At 38.2% G+C, this 23,012-nt stretch overlaps 2 protein-coding genes across 3 annotated transcripts in view; one reads left to right on the top strand and one right to left on the bottom strand.

Moving 5' to 3' along the window:
• nhsb (Nance-Horan syndrome b (congenital cataracts and dental anomalies)) overlaps nucleotides 1–6,911 on the bottom strand; it is a 56,848-nt gene extending 49,937 nt beyond the window's left edge. For both annotated transcript variants that reach the window (XM_044353089.1, XM_044353097.1), the window contains exon 1: nucleotides 6,333–6,911. In XM_044353089.1, coding sequence (XP_044209024.1) covers nucleotides 6,333–6,612 — 280 coding nt within the window. In that variant the 5' untranslated portion in view covers nucleotides 6,613–6,911. The remainder of the gene's footprint in view (nucleotides 1–6,332) is intronic.
• A 4,305-nt stretch (nucleotides 6,912–11,216) lies between these two features.
• ace2 (angiotensin I converting enzyme 2) lies at nucleotides 11,217–23,003 on the top strand. The gene is made up of 18 exons (XM_044353113.1): nucleotides 11,217–11,437; nucleotides 11,555–11,713; nucleotides 12,487–12,580; nucleotides 13,523–13,666; nucleotides 13,835–13,950; nucleotides 14,085–14,190; nucleotides 14,944–15,041; nucleotides 15,242–15,414; nucleotides 16,089–16,315; nucleotides 17,434–17,578; nucleotides 18,153–18,251; nucleotides 19,164–19,286; nucleotides 19,503–19,681; nucleotides 20,172–20,230; nucleotides 20,374–20,471; nucleotides 20,560–20,676; nucleotides 21,687–21,881; nucleotides 21,994–23,003. Exons 1-18 carry the CDS (start codon nucleotides 11,249–11,251, stop codon nucleotides 22,094–22,096), a joined length of 2,424 nt encoding a protein of 807 aa, XP_044209048.1. The 5' UTR covers nucleotides 11,217–11,248; the 3' UTR covers nucleotides 22,097–23,003.
• The last annotated feature ends 9 nt before the right edge of the window (nucleotides 23,004–23,012 follow it).

The following is a 23,012-nucleotide window of genomic DNA, read 5'->3' as shown; positions in this document are numbered from 1 at the left end:
TACTCTCTCAAATTCAGATTCAAAGTCAAATTTGCTTTAATGGCTTACCAGGAAGAAACCAGTGTTACCAGAGCAGTACAATATATTTGCTAGAGACCAATATATCAAAATTCCTTCCACCTTATGTGTGTGGTCAGTGCCTGGACAGTCAGTGATACTGTGGTTTTCTGCTCCTAGATCCCAAACCTGTCACCCTACACTGAATGTCAGTAGTTTTATACTCGAGTTATTAATTGTAGCTTAATTCACGCAGCAGAATATAATGATATAATAATAATAAATAACAACTCTAAATACTCTAATTCTGACTTAGGAGCATTCACTCAATATTCCAAGTCGATTACTCCCATTGTTGCCTTGTCGTCACACCAGAAATGAGGAAAAATATGCCTAAATGTGCCATTTTTAAAATTGTATTACATTTTTGTAGTGTGTGAAGTGAAACTACATGTTTAGCTTCTTTTTAATTAGTTGCATTGTCTCAATTTTAAATATTTGCAGCCATTTTGCCACCAAATTATTGATACTTCCATACTGTAATTCTTTTTTCCAATTAAATAGTAAATAGCATAACTGTTAGAAACTTTAAACAACATCTAGGGGGTTGATGTGAACAGGTTTTTCTACTACTATCTGTACAATATGACATGAAAGCAGAATTAGTTCAGCTCAGAACAAACAATTGAGTCAGGTAGAAAAAGCTAGCCTAGCTCCATAAAAGGTGGCTTCCAAAATGCTAAAGCTGTCATAAATACATACTGTATCTTGTGTACTGTTGAAATAGCAAACAAGTACCTGTGATTTAATTAGCAGCTAGCTTTTTAGAGCTGACCAACAATAGCCGGGCCCAGTGACTGCAGCATCTCAGAAGTCCTGTCCTCACGAAGTTGCTGACTAATGTCTGTGTAGTCCGTATATTGGCTGTTGGGATGAATAAACTGTAAATACAGTCCAGTGGTAAATTTGCTTGATTGATGTGAGGCCAAAATATGCCTCAGGTTCCATCTGAATAACTGAAGGGCTTTTTGAAACTGTAATTGTGCCACTTACATGATACAAAGATAAGAAATAAGGGTGAAAGTTTGGACCACTGTTTGAAGGGTGCACACAAAACAAATTTACTGAATTTATACGGCACTTTTAGGAGCTGTTACATGTTTCGCTCTTCACCAACAACTTTGTCTTCAGTTTGGTGCTGGGCAGGTTGCGTGAGGTGTGACTGAAAGGTGTAACAGAGCTCTTTGCTGCTGCTGATGGAAACGGGGTTGATTAGAGCAGCAAGACTGAAACATACAGTCAATGAGTGGATAGTGCAATTGAAACAATGAGCTAAAAGAAGCTAAAAAGCTGCACAGAGCTGCAGAGGTGGTTGATAACTCTTGGTGGGCACTGTTGTCTATTTCAACTCATGTTTTTGATACATCTTGCCCACCATTATTGTATGTCTTGTAAAATCGTATTTATATTATTTATCATCACCTGTCTTATGTGGTAGTTGTATTTTCTCTTACCCTCTATTTTTTGATTGTAATGCACCACAACATCAAGGCAAATCCCTTGTATGTGCAAACCTACTGGGCAATAAACCTGTTTCTGATCCATGCATGCTTTGTGAATATGGTTGCCATTTTACTGTATCTATTGATATGAAGCAAATCGAGAAAAGTGACTGACTAGTGCTAGTTCTTTGAATCCATCTTGGTGTGTCAAGTCTTAATAATTAAGAAATTAAATTAAATAATCTTCTTTCTGAAATATTACATTGGAAAACTTCTGTCAGTGGCTCATATGACCAAGAGCTCTTCATCAAGATGTCTGGGATCAGCTACTTATGCTTCATTTTTGTTTAGTTTTTTGCTTTAGGGTGGCATTTGTATCTGCGTTTGTGTAATTCAAAACAGAAAACATACCATGTATTCAATTTCCAGATCAGAAATAATACTCAAGTACAAAATAATGGAACAACAGGGCAGAGTGAATTAAAGATCAAACAAGCTAAAAATTGATTGTCGTGGACTTTTTGACAGAGTACAGGTAAACAGGAACTCCAATGATTTATGATTGAACTTCCATAAAGTTGGGGGACTCTATACAGACTTTTTAAAAATGGTCCAAATCAAATTGAAACAGCAGAGGAAGACATATCCAGACTTTTAGTCTTGGAGGCTCTTTGGAGGATCAAGCTCCAAAAATGCTGGATCCTTCACTTCCCATAATGCAACTCCATAGCTTCTTTTCATCATTAAACCATCCCTGACTGGTACATGCCTTTGTCTTTCAAACTGCACTACCCCAGTTTGCAACACAGTTGGAGTCTCAAGCTCAATCTTAGATAACTTCAGATTTTCTCAGACTTTAAAAAGCTCCCTAGGGCGCCACAGAAGACATTACAACTGTTTTCTGAGGCCAATTAATACTAGGGGTACAATGAATCAATGGATCACAAAACTCACAGTTCGGATCGTATCATGGATTTGAGTCACGGATCGGATCACTTTTCGGAGGGGGGGGGGGGGCGATAACAAATAAAACTTTGCTTTCCATATATTCTGTTAAACACTTACAGCAAGGAACTTTTGCCCATGGTTTTAAATGAAAACAATATTCAAGATGTCCAATGTTTAAATAAAATCTTAAAATATATAAAATATTCAATGCTCAATTGTTAAATTAAATTGCAATATGACGCCTGATACCTTCTTCTTTTAAACATGGTAGTGAATGAAACAACAGCCTGTGTCCACATCATCAAAACTTGATAACTTACAAAACATGAACACACGTCTTGTCCTGCAGTTTAGCTTGTTGAATGAGCCACCAAACAAACATTCACTGGGGAAAAGTGCACCGCTAACAGCAGTTAGCAGCTACATAGCTAATTAGCAGCTCAGTTTACACAGCGTGTAAACATACCTGCAGATATCACTGTGGACCCGTCAAATGCTGGTTTGGTCGTTGCTCTTCAAAATCCTTGTTAGTGACGCACTGTCCGTCTATGACTGGTACTTACAGCAGTTTGTTTATTTGTCTTAAATGACACATTAAATTTTGCAATTAATCCACGGTTCACATGCGCGCCGAACCATGGGGGGTGATACGTACAGATCATGGATCAACTGCGATCCGTTGCACCACTAATTAATATGCTCCAAGACGAGTAGACCGATCTTCATGTGTACAATCAGTGAAGTGCCTCACTAAAGTCAAGCTCTAATGGAGAGACACCACTGACTGGTAGTGCTAACAGACCACTACTAGTACAGACTGCTTCAACAAGTTTTGAGAAATGTCCAACCCAACACATTGAATGTGACAGTTACTGTCTGAACGCCATCTGAACACTGCCTACTGCCATGTCCAGGATCAATCCAAGTTAGCACCATATTGACTGCCTTAAATCGTGATACACTCCACAGTGAAGTGAGGAAACTGTTGTCACTGACATTGAATCTGTGTGTGTGTACACAGATATTTAGTTCCTCAGGGTTATTGCTGCCATTTGAGGGCAAGAGGGAAAGATAACAGCTCTTTTGAAAGCTGAATAAAAATAACAAAACTTTGGTGGGCATCCAAGTATGAGTATTGACCTACAGATGACTCAAACTCTCCTTGCAACTCAATTGAAGTCCCAGACACACAATCAGAAGAGCATTTTCTCATTTTGTGTAATTTTATAATATTGTATATTTTTGTTATTGACATCAAAGCCAATGAAAAGACTAAAACCACTTTGACTCCACCAATAATGCATCAGTTTATGTAACTTCCCTACCCCGTCCAAGGCATACAGGCCCAAACTAATTTATTCCTACTGATAATGTAAATCTTTAAAAACAAGTTTGAAAGGGTAAATAATTTCCTAAAACACCTGGGCACTGTAGATTTTAACAAACACTACTCAAACTGGAGTTCATAGTGCATTTAGGGACTTCTTTCAGCTGCAGATTAACACACATTTGGCGCCCTGGTGAGTATTTTTGGGCAACAGGATGGTGTATGTGGAATTGACTAAATATAAACTACACTGCCTGTGTTTATTGTAATGAAGGAACATGTTGCCCAGTTCAACTGCATGGCCTGTTGACGAGTTTTTAGCAGTTTCTGGTCAACAATGGAAGTCTATGGCATGGAGGAATAAGATATATCTGGCTTGGTTTTGGTTTTTCCATGAGATTTGTTGGCACTAAGAAAAATTATAATATCACCATCATTATATCTTATCTTTTAATATAAGGCAGTGTCTTCTTATGATCCCCTTTCATAGGTTTAATGTCTATAAATTGTGAGCAGTTCAATTGAAAAGTAATGTTTCCACTCTGAGATTGTTTAATTTGAATACATTTAATAGGCCTGAAAAGGTAAAACTAAAGCATTTCACAACAAAAAAAATATAAATTAGAGAAAAGTCTGAAAAATAGACCAATTTTGAGTATCAAGTCATTTTTTAATTATATAGACAATATCACAAAGCACATATTTGATGTAGGGGTTTTTTACAACATCCTCCATCATTAGACTCATACTTCAAATAAGGAAAAACACCCCTCAAAAAAACTTTAAAAGGGAAAAAATGTACGTCTCAGAATCTAGTTTAAGGTGGTCGGGACCCACTGTGGTCTGGAGTAAAGAGCTCACTTAAAAATGCAGACAGCAAGGCGTCTTAATTGATTGCTTGAGTTCACTTTCACATTCTTGGTTTTGAGATTCACAGACAGGGCTCCATCGAGGAAAATGCATGAACAAGTGATACTTACTTTGTAGCTACTGAATTCCTTGACTGGCTTCGGGGATACTGTACTGTAGAAGCACAATCCAGTCAACAAATCAATATTTCAGGGTTTTCTGAGCACAACAGGTGTAACAGACAGACTGGTTAGGTTTAGCGTTGCTGACGGGTTTAGTTCAGTGTGTGTGTTTCTATCTAAGTTACTGTGCAGGAGCTCCAGCATAGAAATTCAAATGCCTGTCCCTTGTCTGTTGTACGAAATATGCAGCAACAAGCAGTGACAAACAATGTTTCTCACACAATTGAATTCCAAGAGGACACTGTAGTCTTGGTTATCACAGCCTCAATCATCCAGATTCACAGCAAACAAGTGTAAACAGAGGCAATACAGTTTTATGTAATAAAGACATGGTCCGCCTCACTGACACATATGCTTTGGTGTGTGTGTGTGTATGTGTGGTTGAGGTTGGGGGGGGGGGGGTTAAATCTAAAGAGGGAGTTCATGATCCTACAGTAGCTTTAGGCCCCAAAATGCTCTTTGATTGTCCCAGATTATGATAACCTACAGCAGTGATGGATCCCACCGCACAGAACTGAAATAAAATCACTGAACGGACGTCTAACATCAAAAGCCTCACTGAAGAGACTGCAGAGGACATAAATTATATGTAGCTGCTGTACGGAGCGCGCTGTTACTCTTTCATTGATGCCAATCAGGTTTTTAAAATTTTTTTTTTCATGTGATCCGTCCACAGCCGCGTGCACTGTAATTACAGCGATAGGCTACCTGAATATCTAGTCACGATCAGTTCATATTTACCCTGCGACATGGACATCTGGATTCATTATTGATGCTGTGTTGGTGCCGCTGCATGTGGAAAGGGTGGGTTTGGCGCACGGGGAGTCGCCTGTGAAAACCCCAACACACACACACACACACACACACACACACACACACACACACACACACACACACACATACACACACATATCTCAAAACCCTTACAGCTGACAGATACTCGACCCTGAACTTCATGTATTCACACCTTGAATGAACGAGGCGGCCTTTTGTGGCCCCGAAAACACCGCCGAAGATGCTTCAGGTGTGCGCTACCCGCAGTAACGAGACTGCGATGCTGAGCCAATGCAGCGGCAACACACGCCCCTCCGCTCCGCTCCGCGCTGCCTGCGAACACACACCGACCCCCCACCCCCCACCCTCCTCCACCACCACCACCACCACCTCGTCGACGGACACACACATCCGAGTCTGGACCGCCAAATGAAAGAGCAGTCAACACACCCTGCGCTGTGAAAATGCTTCACGGTGATACTTGGATGGTCAGATGTGGAAAAGCAACCGTGTGACACATTTCAATAGAAGGGGGGTGGGAGGGGGGGATGAGAGCGCGTCCGCGTCTACGGCGGGCGTGCGTGCGGGGTAAAAATAATTTTGAGGTGGGCGCCCTTCGAAGCATGAGCGCACACATGTAAGATATGAATGAATAAAATCACATTTTGCTCAGGTGTAAATTATGAGATGATTTTTTGGGGGGTGGAGGGGGAAAGGGGGTAGGTGGGTATACACTTGTGGTGGTCTACTTACGCACTGCCTCCTTTTTAGGGTCTAGGGCACTGGCAGTCTGCTGTATCTGGCCTATTTTGTTCTGGAGGACCCAGACCCGCTGGTTGGTGTTAAGGATGTCGTTTTCCAGCTCCTGAAATAAGGAGCAGGCGTGCCGGGCCAGGTCGGACAGCTGTCGCAAGGTCCGGGACAGAACCACGTTACTGATGGCACACAGGTCCTCGAAAAGCAGACCTTCATCGTTGGGGATCTGGTGCCTGCACAGAAGCTGCGGCTCCACAATCCTTTTGGCGAATGGCATTTTGCACGCCAGAAATAAGAGTTGTAAGCCAAGCGTAAATTCCCACTGCCTAGAAAAAGGGGAAAGAGGGAAACAGACAACATCCAAATATATAAATCCACGAGAAACCCGATAAGGTTCAGGCCGACCGCGCGTTATCCCCGGGCGTCAATCCAAAGTTCCCAGATTCTCCTTGAGATCCTCCATCCTGCTGCTGGTTTCTGGGGATCACTCACACTCCCTCTCACACACGCACACACATGCACACACATGCAGGACACAGCTAAGCCCAGGTCAGTGGTGTGAGGATGCGTGTTGAGTCTGCGATCATGGGTTGCCTCCGTGCAGGGTTCAAAGCTGCCTGAACCAAGAGGAAGCACCGCTGAACATTTTCACAATAAGAAACACGGTCAAATAGGCTCATATCAAAAACAATGACGTAGGGAGAAAAACATACAATAAATCACAATAAAACATACAGAAACAACACACAGTAGGCTATATATTGAATCAAAACTATACTACTATGTCTCCAGGACCCAGTCTGCACGCCTTAAGCTCTTATTTTTAAGTCTGTCCTTGCTTTTCCGGTCTTACTTTGGTTATTTCTGCAGGTTTTGACGCAGCCTGGCTCTGTGGCCTGAGCAGTGTGCAGCCTGAGAGGATGAGAGAGGAGACTGAGGTAAAACACGGAGCTGTGGATGTCTGTTGACAGGGAATGGTCATCAAAGTAAACCTCCAGCCACAAAGTTTTTTCATCATGTCAAGACATCCTGACAGAGGAGCATAACACCACAGGATAAACATTTGTTCTGACTTTGATATTTGACCCTGATGTAGGTGTTGAGGTCACACCATGGAGAATATAATATATACATAAGATATATAGATTAATTCTCAATATCAACACTTTGCACATGACATACAGAGAATGGTGGATTAAGGGGGCTTCACTACTGCACAGAAAAGCTGATCTGTGTATATTTCATAGGGGTCAGAGAGCCAAACTCCACTTCAAAAGAATTTCAGGTAGTGATAATTAAATATTGGAGACCTTCTTCAACAGCTCAAAAACATACTTAACATTGTAAAATAACAAAGTGATACTTTGTGTTTCTCGTATTGTCGTCTATGATCTTATTTTGTGTCCAAAGTAATGTTTTCTTGGTAAGTAAGCAAAAAAAAGGGTATATTTTTGATATATGCATGCCATATATACAACTGCTGTGTTTTCAAAAAACTCACTAAGGCTGTCGCCGGACTGTCAAGCTCTCTGTTTATGGAAAAATTAAAAATTCTGAAAAAAAGACTTTGATGGACTTCCTGTAAAATAATCCTGTGGATGATTCTTCAACACAACAACTCAGTTTGTTTTAAAGCACAACAAAACAACATAATGTAAAGACAAATTTCTTATGTATTTATTTATTTTGTTACCTTAAGTAACGTCTACACACTGACTCCAAACCACAAATTTATTTAAATGGATGTTTAATATCCCATTCAATCTATGTTGGGTCAAAATGTTTAAAAATGGTCACCACACACCACTCATAGATTTTTACCAGTAAACTCAATGGCTCTATGATGATAGGTGTGATTAATCTGCAAAGGGTGATAAGCATAAAAACTAAATTTAACGTCACACCTTCCCAGTTTTAGATGTCCTAGTAGATGATTAGTATGCAGTGCGACACAAAAAGTAAAATGTAATGCAACACATTAAAGTATAAACCGGTATAAACAGTATAAACCCTGAGGCTCTAAACTCCTGAACTCTAAACTCAGAAGATACTCAGAAAAAGTTAACCTACAGAGTTAACCTACAGCAGGAGCCTATACTGTAGTTGAACAATGTCCAGTGAACAGATTTTGCTGAATGCGATGTTCCAGGATGCTAAGCCTGCCTGTTGTCTGTTTCATTCACAGTGATTAGCCTATAGCCTCTAGGCTCAGTCTGTATATAGACATGTCTGCAGTAAACTTGCTGTTGCAGCAAATTTGAGGCACCGCAGATTGACAGTAACCTATCACGGGCCTCACTCAGAGCTGCCAAGAGCACAATATACAAACTACATACTACAAAGTGTAAAATGTATCCCATCTATTGTGTACATCCCAGCAAACAATAAACCATACAGTGATGATTTAGAACAAGCAAAACAGAGGCAACAGTAATGGGAATGAACAGTTCTTCATGACTTTACATTTTCCTATAACTTTAACCATATTTTTTAAAACTCTATCCAATTTATTGTGAATATTGGGTTAAGTGGACATTGCATTAAATTCTATGAATTAGACATTTTAAACCTAATGAGGCCATTTATGCGTTGCCAGAGGACATTTTCTTCAGTGTCCTGGCTGTGTGAGAGTTCAGTTACGTCTCTACATGGAAATGACAGCTCAGTGACTGCTGCTGTTGCCAGTTAAAACATTGGAAAAAAAAAAAACTCTGAAGAATTATCATATTAATTTTACATTATTTTAGCATCACTAAAAATCCATATGCTTGCATATGTTGTAATCACAAGATATAGTTGAAATATCATCTTCATTATCATATTTCTAACAAAACTAGGTTAAACTTCAAAAAAAAAAAAAAAAAAAAGAATTGTGTGTTGAAAAGATTGACCTGTCAGAGACTTTAGTCTAACATAATAATATTAGAATATTATTATATTCTACAGAAGATAATGTTAGTTAAAATAACATTGTATTGAATTACATAGTATGTGAACTGTTCTGGTTCTGGTCTGATTGTTCCTTTTGTACACATGTATTTGTATATGTTGTATGGATATTGCTAAGTAAAAAAGTCAAAAAGAAAGAATATTAGCATGCTTACATGTACAGTAAATATATTTCCCATTGGAAGTGTGTCCAAACCTTTGACTGGTACTGTACAATAAAAGTGTTTTTGGTGTCTAATGATTATTCCTCTTATTCATAATGGCTGCAAAGACATTTCTTTCCAGTGTAAGAGTTGGGGGACAAATTATACGGTCCTTGTTCTATGAGACTTTATCAGTTTTAGTTACAAATATCAAATGGCTATCTTCCAAATTTACAGTCTTTTTTGTATGAAATTCACTCTTTGTGTTTCTACAAACTATGTTTTCTTGCTGAGCTGCAGTGGAAGGATAGTAACACAAAGCAGGAATTTCATCCTTAAAAGACTTGAACTTTGGAAGATCCTATCTCAGACTGCTGGAGCCTCACATTGGCTGAACTTTAAAATATATTTTTACACAGAATGATGACTGTGGATTTTGTTCCCTCCCCTCTTATATTGGCATCACATTAGAAACAGATTTCAGTATGGACAAGATGGACAATTACAGAAACCAAAAATGTTTTAATTTACAAAGGGAACATGTATATATGTTTTTAAGACAGAGTTGAAAAAGTGTGAACATATCCTTTAAAGAGCATGATAGTACCAACTATCTCCACAGGAGAGCACTGTTGTAACAAGTTAACGGTCCAAGAATTAGGATGTAAAACAGGTGCAGTCCCACTTACTGCTGCCCTGCTAGAAACATTATCAGTTACTATAGTGGCACTGCAAAAGCACAAATAAGTAAATAGAGTAATAAAATCCCAAAGCAAGCCTTCATCTGAGCACTGATGAGCATTGAGAGACTTTTTGGGCTGTTTTTATTCTGATTCATTTCTGTGTTGAAGGATTTTAGTAGATTATTCATTGACTTGAAGCATAAAGACATTATTAGATATTCTTTTGGTGCTGGTAATAAATTTCAATAATACCTTGCCCTTGGCTGATTTCTTATCAGCATTTAGGGCCTCATATTGCATGACTTGCAGTTTACCTGGTGATGGGAAATGCACTGCAACCAGATAAGGAGGTTATCTAATTCTATTGTCTCCTGTACCTTTGATATTTTTCTCCTCAAATATCACACTTGTTTAAGAAATGACATTTGGAGAAAATATAATAGTGAAATCACAGAGTCCCGTACCTGCCATGAGCAAATACATTTTTATTTTTCCGCTTTTCTGGCATGCGGAAGAAACTATCTGGTGCTCAGATTTTATGTAAGATCTTCTGTTTCCTTAAATTCAAAATGCTCAGTCAATAAAAACAATTTCTCCTGCCTTTTTTTTGCTCACCAGCTATGTTTTTTTGTTTTTTGTATGTAAGCTGACACTGCACTTGATTCACTTATGCAGACAGACATTCATTGTACTTTATGCATAGATATACACATATATCATCATGTTTTCTTGTTCATAATAGCAGGGTTTTAGTAATTTAATGCCAAATGATTTTGATTTATGGGCTATTGTGCTGGCAGCAGGGATGCTCAAGACTGAAGGCTTATCAAAAGACCTTATTCACTCACTACACACTCACACACATATACAGACCATATAACTAACTGTACACTTTTCAAAAGAGATTATGTGTCTGTTTTTGTGACTGATAACCTATCAAAGTATAACACAAACTCCTTCCTATGTGAAGTGTGCGTGCTGAAACATCCTATCTGTAAATGGAAACTCAGATACACCCTCAATTATGGCTCTGTCCAAAGGCCAAGGCAGCACAGAAGGTTATTGAAACTTTATAAGAGAGTACAGTGTCCTCCCTCCTCAGTGTGTGTTTGTTTGTGGATGGATCTGTAGCAGCAAGATGTCTTCTAGTTATCTAGTAGTGTTGCTGGCTCTGGCCTGCGCTGTTTCTGCTCAGTCAGACGTGGAGACCGAGGCGAGGAAGTTCCTTCAGCAGTTCGATGAGGATGCCACCAGGCTTGTGTACCAGAGCTCGCTGGCAACATGGGCCTACAATACCAATATCACAAAGGAGAACTCAGACAAAATGGTAAGCATTTGGGGACCTCTCTAATGTTGCCAGATCATGCAGCTTCTGTAGATAGACCACTGTTCACAAAGTTACTGATTTACATGAATTCATGTGTCTGTTTTTATTTTTATCCAGGCAGAACAGGGGGAAATTTGGAGCAAGTTCTATACCAAGACATCAGAGGAGTCTCAGAAATTCCCCATTGACAAGATCAAGGATCATCAAATCAAATTACAGCTCATCTCCCTACAAGACAAAGGCTCTGGTGCCCTATCTGCGGAAAAAGCTGCATATGTAAGACAGCTGCTGTTAGATATCATTCTGTTAAATTTATGTTTAGATGTGTCCTAAAATATGTTCTTTTTGTGTTCATAAAAGCTGCAGAGACACAAGTTTCTGCCTCTGAACTGTTCCTTTGTGCTTCATGGCTGCTTTTAAAGTTAATTCTACACTTTAAAAAACTTACTGTGAAATTCACAGTAATTAACTGGCAGCCATTGACAAGTAACTTACTGTAAAAAAAATCACAGTAATTAACTGCAGAAACACAGTAAATTACTGTAGAAAGTCACAGTAATATTGATACTACAGTATTACTGTGATTTTCTAAGTAACATAATGGTTACTGTGATTTTCTACAGTAACATAATGGTTACTGTGATTTTCTACAGTACTATAATAGTTACTGTGATTTTCTACAGTAACATAATGGTTACGGTGATTTTCTACAGTACTGTAATAGTTACTGTGATTTTCTACAGTAACATAAAGGTTACTGTGATTTTCTACAGTAACATAATGGTTACTGTAATTTTCTACAGTACTATAATAGTTACTGTGATTTTCTACAGTAGTGTGTTCACTACTGTGATTTCTACAGTAACATCTTGATTACTGTGTTTTTAGGCCTCATACACAGTACTGTATTGTGAAAACATTTACTGTGTTTCCGCACAGTAAATTACTGTGGATTTCACAGCCATTTTTTACAGTGTACCAGTATGGTTTATTAGCAATTCACATTAACCTAAACATTTTATCCATGTGTTTTTAAAATCTGCTTATAGCTGAACAAGATCATGAGTGAGATGAATACAATCTACAGCACAGCGACCGTGTGCCTAAAGGATGACTCCCTTAACTGCCAGACTTTGGAGCCAGGTACACTCTGATAATAAGGACCAGTTATGGCAATGTGACTGCCTGCTACTGTCAACCAATCAGATAAGGAGTTTATAATTAACAGTCACAGAGAAAGAGACGCAGCTTTGTTACATTTTTGAACAGATTTTACCAAGATACTGTAACAATTACTTATGCTCTTTGATTTTGAACTCTGACAAAAAAAAGTTTAAAGACAGTATCATGTTGTGGAAAGTAACTAGAGGGATTTCTTTAAGGACAATTTTGAGGTACTTACTTTAGTGTTTCCATTTTATGCCACTTTATACTTTGACTCCACTAAATTTTAGACGGAAATATTCTACTTTTTACTCCACTAAATTTATTTGACAGCTATTTAGATTAAGATTGTATATAAAATAACTATGTAATAGGCTTAAATAAAATAAAATACAATTAATTATTAAAGTTGAAATCTTTTTGGCTTATGACCCTTTACAAAAAAGTAGTCCAGATGCCTGTAATTTGTCAGATGTTCCACCAAAGATAAAACAGTGATTTCCTCTCAAAACTTCTCAGATGATTCAGTTTTAATAACTGTTCAAGGCCCAAAGAGGTAAAGGTATCCAATACTTCACAAAAAAGCAAAAAATAGTGAATGCACATTTCTGTAGCAGAACTTGTTTTTTCTTCTTTCTAACCCCAATTATCATCTCACAACCCCTCAGATTTGATTGTGTGTATATAAAATAGTTTCACCACAGCCATACATCAGTATTAACAGTCTAATAGTGTAATATATAACATATCAGTCACAGGAGACATTTTTCTGCTCATTCTTAAGGCAGCACATCTATCTTCTAAACTACTGTTTTATAGCAAACTTTCTACCAGAAGATTTTTTGCAAATTTGATTACCAAGACAAGCATTTATTTGAGATTTGTACCTGGCCACTGACTTGCGTGTGCCTCCGTTTACAGGACTGGAACATGTAATGGCCTACAGCAAAGACTACTTTGAGCGTCTGCATGTGTGGGAAGGCTGGAGGAGAGAGGTGGGGAAGAGAATTAGGCCACTGTACGAAGACTACGTGGTTCTGAAGAATGAAGCTGCCCAACTAAACGGTGATACACCTCAAAGGAAACAGGCCACTTGTTATAACAATGTTTTAGAGTACCATTTATTATGAGGATATTTAATGTTTCATACATAAGCCACAATGTACTCTGGTAGATGTAGTTTTCCTAAACTATTTCTCTTGAAGTTTTCCTCTCTGACACACACATTTACAGGTTTTGAAGACTATGGAGCTTACTGGAGATATAACTATGAGACCATTGAAAATGATGCTCGGTTCAAGTACACCAGAGATGAGTTGATGCAAGATGTCCGTTCGATATACAAACAGGTACGTGAAATATCCGTTCATGTCAGTGGATTTGGCTCTGTGATATGTATGTTTCATGCTTCTTGGAGTGAAAATGAGCGGATTTGTTTGTTTGATTGTATGAAGTAATTACAGTAATTTATTGTTTTTCACAGATCCTGCCCTTATACAAGGAGCTGCACGCCTACGTGAGGGCGAGGCTTATGGAGGTCTACGGAGGACATATTGATTCAGAAGGACCTCTGCCAGCCCACCTGCTGGGTATGTTCACTGAAGATTTTGCACAGATCAAATTGCAAACTTTAACCCTGCTCCTATCACTGTTCCACATGTGAGTCTTTTTTTGTCTTGCTAATGGTTTGGGAGACTTCGCTCGAGTTTGGGGCTGAATTTTTTCATAGTAAAGGAGCAATCATCACATAATCAACAGCAGCATGAGCTTCTGTATAATCAGTTCAGTAGATTCAAAGCTTTACTGTCATATAGTGAGAAGACGCTGCACTGTACAATGAAATTCTGAGCTTGCTGTCCTCTCCGATTATCATCTGTAGAATAGAAATAATGTAAAAGTTGAAAAAATAGGCTACATTACAGTGCATTTAAGACAAGTCAAGTTAATATATGATGTAGCTTAATGCTTCAGATCAGTAAGATTTGAGAGTTCATGCAAGTTTTAAGGCCCAGTCCAGAGCTGTTGTATGGCTCCCTCTGTTGTCCAGGTCTCAACAATACTGTTTGTTTACACTCAGATTAAACAGGATTAAAAAGCACTCAAAAATGTTTGACACAACTGAGTGACAGCATCTAAAATATGTTTTACATTTCTATTTTGAAGCTATACATTGGTTTGTTTATATATATATATATATATATATATATAAAAGACAATTCTGCCCCCTATTATGATTTGAAAGGATTGTAACTATACACACCTGAGTTAATGTATCCTGTGAGATTAACAGCTCGATGGAGTTCAGAGTGAAAAGTATTTTAACTTTTGTGTTTATTGATCAGGTGACATGTGGGGAAGATTCTGGAACAACCTGTACCCTCTGTCAATCCCCTACCCAGACAAGCCGGATATTGATGTCAGCAAAGCTATGGTGGATAAGGTACAGTACCATAGAGTTGATCTTTTATTTATCCTGTTTACACATTAAACATTTTAAATGAAGCAAAAAGAAAAGAGGAAATAAGGCAACACAGAGCATGCAGTGATGTTCTTGTAAGAGGTTATACCAGTAAAGAAATACACTTTTGAAATCCTCTGTTGGAATTAAAATTGAGTACCAAATGTCAACTTGAATTTTAGGGTTGGAAGGAGATTCAGCTTTTCGAAGAAGCAGAGAAGTTCTTCATGTCTGTGGGCCTGTATAAGATGTTTGATAACTTCTGGAATGACTCAATGTTCGTGAAGCCTGAGGATGGACGCAAGGTGGTCTGTCATCCCACAGCCTGGGACTTGGGAAACAGAAAGGACTTTAGGTAGAATAAACCCACAGACATGCACATATTCACAAATGCAGAAACAAGAACTCATACTAATCATACCAGTGATTGCCAGTGAATACCAAAACAATTTCAGATTCACAAGCAACTTTTAAAACATATTACTTTGCAAGATGATATATCACACAGACATTCTTGTTGATTTTTTGTGCCATGATTGGAGAACAGTTATCTTACTGTAGATCAGTACATTGGAGCCATAAATGTGAACTTGATGGAACAATGATGTTGATTAATCTCTGAGTCATTCTTTCTTGCTGATAAAGATAAGAAAGTCTTTATGCTGTCAAATATTAATCCATAGAAGTTAATATATTAATCCAAAGTTATCTAAGTACGGACTCATGTGGAGGTTTTAGTGTCTATAGAAACATAGTTTATCCAAATATGTTATAAATGTCAGAGTTTATGGCTCCTCAAGTTTCAGATTACTCAACAAAAAACACAGTGTTACTTCTCATGTCTCTTTAGATAAGCACTTAATTAATTTTATTGAACTTGGGCTTCAGTGAATGTTATATCTGACTCATCAGAAACGTGTTTGTTGTACTGGCTGATTTATTGGTACAGTATATCTGATATCGTATCATGCCATGCTTGAATCACATAATATGTAACTGCTGACATCCACACTTCTGTGATATCTTCAGGATCAAAATGTGCACCAAAGTCAACATGGATGACTTCCTGACGGCGCACCACGAGATGGGTCACAACCAGTATCAGATGGCTTACCGCAACCTGTCCTACCTCCTGAGGGACGGAGCCAACGAGGGTTTCCACGAGGCTGTCGGAGAAATCATGTCCCTCTCTGCTGCGACACCCAAACACCTGCAGCAACTGCAACTCCTGCCTGCTGACTTTGTTTATGATAAAGGTACTGCTGATGTATATAACCGTGAAAGTTATAAAACCAGAGAAATAGTGGTTCTGCAAAACATTAAAGCTGCGACAATGAACATTTTTATATTAACAATGGATCAACTGATAACACGTATGTCACCTGACTGCAGTCATAAACGACCTGCAACTTTACTGTTTTTGGTTTACTCTCATGCAGTAGGCAGTTGTTTTTAGTGAAAAACCTCTGATAAACCCCTTGTACACCACCTTCTCACCACCAAACAACAGACAGACAAAGTTAATGACTAACTGGTGAACAAAGTGTAGCATTTAGCAGATATTTCTCTCAGGAGTTGGTGGAGAGCAAAACAGCTAAAAGGAGAGTTAATGTTGGATTTTGCTAAAAACATGACACCAAATGAATGCTTACGTTGCTCTGTGTCTGCTGGATGTGTAAATGTGCAATCGTTTGCAAATTTGCCATATCAACTTAGATAACGTATCAGTGTTGTGTTTACAGCTTGTTTCAACTGCCGCCAAGTGGCCAAAAAAGTCAATTTAACTTTTGAGTAACCCAGCCTTGTTTTATAGCAGCATGACAGAGCTTTGTTGACATTTTTCAGTGGCTCTTGAAAAAGTTTTATGGGTCTAATCTTTTGTAGAATTCATAATAGGGCAATGCAATTATTAACCTGATATAAACACATGACATACCTAAAACTGGAGATACAAGATGAAGTGGTAAATGCATGAAAATCTACACGAATTAGAGAAGGTATGGTGTCTCTGGGTTTGCATGGCATACAGGATCAATATAGCCTCAGCATCCTCTGGGCAACATCACAGCCGTATTCACCTGTTTACTTCAGCAAAACCAGATCTATTAACTATTATACATACTGTCATTTACTTACAGAGTCTGAAACAGGTATCATAAATATATGTTATAAATAGCTTATCAAATACCTAAACACTTTTAACTTCACAAGAACACCATCTTTCTTCCAATATGATCATAAATGTAAAAAAGTGTGTTTAAATATTGTTTCTAGACAGGATACATAAATTAATTTCTAAAATGTTCAGACCGCACAGACAGCCTCCTAAATATCTTATTGCTTTATACTGTAAACTGTTTGTCTTCCTTTGCAGACGCAGAGATAAACTTCCTGCTGAAGCAGGCACTCACCATTGTGGCCACACTGCCGTTCACCTACATGCTGGAGGAATGGAGGTGGCAGGTCTTTGCAGGGAACATCACCGAGGATAAATGGATGGAACGCTGGTGGGAGATGAAGTAAGCAGACATTTACATCAGCAGTTTATTCACTTAACTCACATAGTGTGAAAATCTGTTAATTTCTTAAATAATGGAGACTGGATCCGAAGTATCAAAGTTTAAGTCGAATTCATTTTCTTGTACAAGAGAGAGCGTTTCACAGTGCAACACACTAACAGGGTTACAGAGAAAAAGGCTCGTCCCATAATATTCACAGTTGGTTTATATACCTACAAATGAGCGTCTCATACTTCTTCTTCTTTACAGACATGCTCCACAAATAACATCATGACATTTTCTCAGTTCTCTAATTGGTTGGCCAGCTCCCTAAATCAAGATGTCACCCTTCTGACCTGTCTCTGACCTTTATTTCCTCCTGACTTCCTCTAATGCATGTACTAGCCTCCCATTGTTAATCTTAGCTGCTATGTTTGCTGTTGCTGCAAGTCTTGCAGAGCAAAACAGGAACATTCATCATGACATGCAAAAACAAGAGCAGTTTCATGGTCTGTAACCTCAGCGGCTGCATCACTGCGCGTCTGTGGTTACAGCATAATCCTGCATCAGTGTTGACTCTCTGATGTCATGACAGGAGAGAGCTGGTAGGGGTGGTGGAGCCAGTGCCAAGAGATGAGACCTACTGCGACCCGCCTGCTCTGTTCCATGTATCTGGAGACTACTCTTTCATCAGGTAACATTCAGCTCACACAGCTGCACCTCAGAGGCTGTGGGTTAAGGAACAAGTCACCATTTTATGATATAGATCCAGGAATATTTTAGCATGGAAAGACAGGGATAGACAACAGGATACCTTTTGACACTTTCTGTATGTTCTCACTTAAATTAAAAAAAAAAAAAAATCAGCCCATGATTGTTTCGCCCTTGTATGTATTTATGTATTTTATGTATGTAAGCCAAATAGATGAACACACAGTGTAGCGAACAATGAACACCAGTTCATCCATGCACACAGTGCTTCTGTGCAGAGTTTCTGTTGGTTGCCTGGCAACCGCACTGTGACATCATGACTCTGGGTAATCACTGCTCTCCGGCTCTTGTTTGGCAAGAAAATACAAATAATCATTTTTACAACTATTTGTGTATATATTTTTGATCTTTTGAGGAACCAGGCTATCTGTTTCCCCCTTCTTCAAGTCTTGATGCTAAGCTAAGCTAGTTTCCTCCCATCTTCTCATCTAACTCTTGGAAAAATAGTGAATGAGTGTTTCCCAAAGACTATTCCTTTAAAATAACCTCGATGGCCTTTACTGGTGGAGGTACACACTGTTCTTAAATGACAGGGCAGACTATCATTCTCACAACAGTTAATTGTGACCAAAAGCTTGGCAGCTGCTCCACTAGGGAGCTACCTGAATCTCGCTGATCACTGATTTTGTTTCTTTTGCTCAACATTACACATGTACATGCAAGCATCCAAAACCAGTCTATGCCCAAACAATGTCTATTATAACCTCAAAAGCATGACTTTAGATCATTTTCCTTCACATCTTTCAACCAGCATGTCACATTTGTTGAAAATGATGGATCCATTCCTGCTACATCACCTGTGTGTGTTTGTGTTTGTTGCTGTTGGTGAATACAGGTACTTCACAAGAACCATCTACCAGTTTCAGTTCCAAAAAGCACTTTGTGATGCGGCTGGTCATACAGGACCTTTGTCTACTTGTGACATTACTGGTTCGAAGGAAGCAGGCACCAAGTTGAGGTATGCACAACTTCCTGTTTCCTTTTGAATCAGAATCACATGTAGTCTGTCACTTTTTGGATATCCCTGTGACAGGCCTATACATTTTCTGAGAAATTACATAATGTCATAACACAGCATGTATAAATGCAGCAGTACTATATCATCATCCTCATCCTCCTCATCATCATCACTGTTAACACTATCATAATCATCACCATCTGTGTTTTCTGTTAGGAATATGTTAGAGCTGGGAAGGTCCCAGTCCTGGACCAGGGCTTTGCATACGATATCCGGTCATGCCAAGATGGATGCCAGCCCCCTGTTGGACTATTTCCAAAAACTTTATGACTGGCTGAAGGTAGAGAACCAGAAACACAACAGGACTGTTGGCTGGAAAACAACAATAGATCCATGTGAGTACAAAAGATACTCATACTGAAGATTATTTCCTCTTATAATACAACATTTTCTTGAAGGAATAGATCAACATTTTTGGGAAATTTGCATATTTGCTTTCTTGCTGAGAGCTAGATGAGATTATAAATACCCCGAGAGTGGGATCAATCTTCTCATTTTACTCTTGGCAAAAAAAGCAAATATGCTTATTTCCCAAAATGTTGAACTATTCCTTTACTTTCTATCTGTTCTGCTTTATTTTCTGTATAGCAGATTCATCAGGATTGAGAACGTTTATTCGGCCATATTGTGTTTATATAGTGTTTAGTTCCATGTCAAACACAGTTAATTGAACACTTTTTGATAAATTTGAAAAGCTGCCCCAGAGGTATACAAACTGAACTAGAAGACAAATGTTAAATGTAACTTCTGGAGAAAAAATTGCTGTTTGTGTGATCAGACCATAGTAATTTATTCACCTGAGTAAACAATTTGATTTGTTTACAGATTCAAAGCATGGCATTAGAGTGAGGCTAAGTTTGAAGGCTGCCATGGGCGATAAAGCTGTGAGTATTATTAATCATCTTTAGAAGAGTTACTATAATGGTTACTATTTCATATATGACATGACAGGACTTTTGCAGCTCTGAAGTGAACTGTCATCTGTTTGATATCATGGCAAATATTAATCAACTAAAATGTTTTTCAGTATTCCTGGAACAACAACGAGCTGTACCTGTTCAAGACCAACATTGCGTACGCTTTGAGGCAGTACTACAGCCAAAAGAACGAGACCCTTCCTTTCACGTCAGTATCAATGGGACTAAAATGTGGAAATTTCTAGATTTCTTTTAGTGCAGCATTTGTTTGAGAACTTCTCTGTTTGCATCTGCAGATCAGAGAACATCTTTGCCTATAAGGAGACTCCCAGAGTCTCCTTCTACATCGTGGTTACCAACCCAAATAGTCCCTCCGCATATATCCCCAAAGAAGATGTGGAGGCTGCCATACGGTGAGGCAGGAACTTGATTCAACATTTAAATGTTTTTTGATTACATTATATGCAATATATTCCAAAACATGTTCAAAACACTTTTTTGATTTAGCCTGAATGTTTCACAGATATCCTCAGCAGCTGTAATAGCCACGCTAATTCATTTAATTTTAAGTGATTTTTAGTCTTGCTAGTTGTAGGGAAGGCAATGTCGGTTGGTTGGTTAGATCTCAACAACAATTAGATGACTTGCCATTAAAAAAATTTTCAGACGTTTTTGGTCCCAAAAGAATAAATCCCCCTGACTTTTCCTTTAGCGCCACCATCAGGTTTCCAAGTTTTAATTTATCAAGTGAAATATCTCAGCATCTACTGGATGGATTGGCACAAACTTTTGTACAGACATTCATTGTTCCTAGACAGTGCTAGCACCACCATGATCACCATTTGACATGCATGTCTCTCCTGCAGATGTATTGTAATAACTTTGTTGATCCCTCAAATTTTCATCTAGCGTCATCATCAGGTTTATTTGTCTAATACTTTGGTTTATGACCAAATACCTGCAAAATTGGTGTCACACTCATCAGCCTCAGCTGTACTTTGTGTTTTTAATGCTAATTAGCAAATGTTAGCACGCTAACACACTAAACTAAGACGGAGAACAAAGTAAATATTATACCCAGAAGGGTTAACTGAAGGGCAACTGGACTTGCTTTAGATTCTTGAAGACATTTCATATCTCATCCACAAGTGAGTTCTTAGTCTATACACCATGACCTGGATGACTGAGAATTTCACCTGTTAAACATCATCATGTTAGCATAGTCATTATTAGCATGTTAGCAGCTCAAAGCACTGCTGTGCCTACAGCCTCACAGAGCTGCTAGCATGCCTTTATATTTCTTCTAACATGATGATTCATGTTAAATTTCTTCCTGCCTAATATAATCAACTCTGTTTGACCTTTCCATAGACATTTTCAATAGATGTGTGCAATAATAAACCCATTTTGATATTAATCCCAGATTATCTCGAGGCCGAATCAATGATGCCTTCCAATTGGATGACGACACGCTGGAGTTTGAGGGTATCCCAGCAACACTGTCACCTCCTGTGGAGCAGCCGGTGCAGGTGTGGCTGGTGGTATTTGGGGTGGTCATGGGATTGGTGGTGCTACTGGGCGTCTACCTTGTCGTCTCTGGTATCAGAGAGCGAAAGAAGTAAGTTTTGGTCTCGAGACTGAGACCTGTTTCTAGACACTTACATGTACAGTACACTACCAATTACTTTCATAACTGTGAGACATGTTCTGTGTTTATTGTGCTTTTGCAGGAAGCCTGTAAATACAGGCATGGGAAATCCCTATGAGGCAGAAATTAATGGAGTGTCTAACAAAGCCTATGACGACAGTGATGATGCTCATACTGGACTCTGAATCCACCGTTATTGCCAAAGAACAGAGTGAAGGCGTCCGCAATGAAAGAATAGAAAGTGAAGTGCTTCATGGCCTCTTATCAAACATGTACATAACTGCTAAATGTATACGTATATGTGTGAAAGTTTGTTGAGGATTTTGACTCCCACAGACATTATTGTAATGTGAATTTTCTTAATACATATAAAAATATATATTTAATTGTACTTAATTGTAGTATACAAAGAATCCTTCCATATGGATTCATGATGAATGTGCCTTAACTGTGATATTTTTATGTTAAAATATTATACTTTGTGCAGTAACAACAAAGGTTATACAAAGTACAACTTTACATTTAACTACACTTAACTTCATGGTACTTTGCTATTATGAGACACCATTAAGTTGTAATTAAGTGTATTTACATCTACTTTTTTGTTATAATGGTACACAATTTTACTTAATGTCTTTTAGACAACTATTCATATACATTTAATACACCCCAAATACTAAAAATGAAAATGTCATCCCTGTCAAGTCTATTACAAGTTGTACTATGTACACAGTATATCATTAATAAATCAAGTACAAAATCAGTATCTCAAAAGTAACACAGTTTATGTACAGAAATCATACCACACTTTTGAGTTCAATCACAATGCATTTTTTTCTACATTCATTGACTGTTTTAACAAACATGAAAATGTGATTTAATTGGATTCAAGCTTTATTTCCAATATAGGTCCTTTCAGAAGGTGCAGTGTTTTTTTTTCCAATGTTGCTATCAGATTGTGTTTTGTAATTTATAGAACATTACATTTGCACATTCAGAATTCAGAATTTGATGCAGCTCAAATTCAGGATAGTTGATAAAAAAAAACAACAAGAACGGTGTTTGTCCATATTACTTTTTAATATTTAATATTCTGTAAAA

Source organism: Thunnus albacares, chromosome 1 (genome assembly GCF_914725855.1).
Source record: "Thunnus albacares chromosome 1, fThuAlb1.1, whole genome shotgun sequence".
Classification (NCBI taxonomy): domain Eukaryota; kingdom Metazoa; phylum Chordata; class Actinopteri; order Scombriformes; family Scombridae; genus Thunnus; species Thunnus albacares.
This window is presented reverse-complemented; position numbering and strand designations above follow the sequence as displayed.

Coding starts and splice junctions, on each gene's coding strand:
- ace2 (XM_044353113.1), top strand. CDS start 11,249: ATGTCTTCTAGTTATCTAGTAGTGTTGCTGGCTCTGGCCTGCGCTGTT. Junction 11,714..12,486: donor CTGCGGAAAAAGCTGCATAT/GTAAGACAGCTG, acceptor ATCTGCTTATAG/CTGAACAAGATCATGAGTGA. Junction 19,287..19,502: donor GAAGCAGGCACCAAGTTGAG/GTATGCACAACT, acceptor GTTTTCTGTTAG/GAATATGTTAGAGCTGGGAA.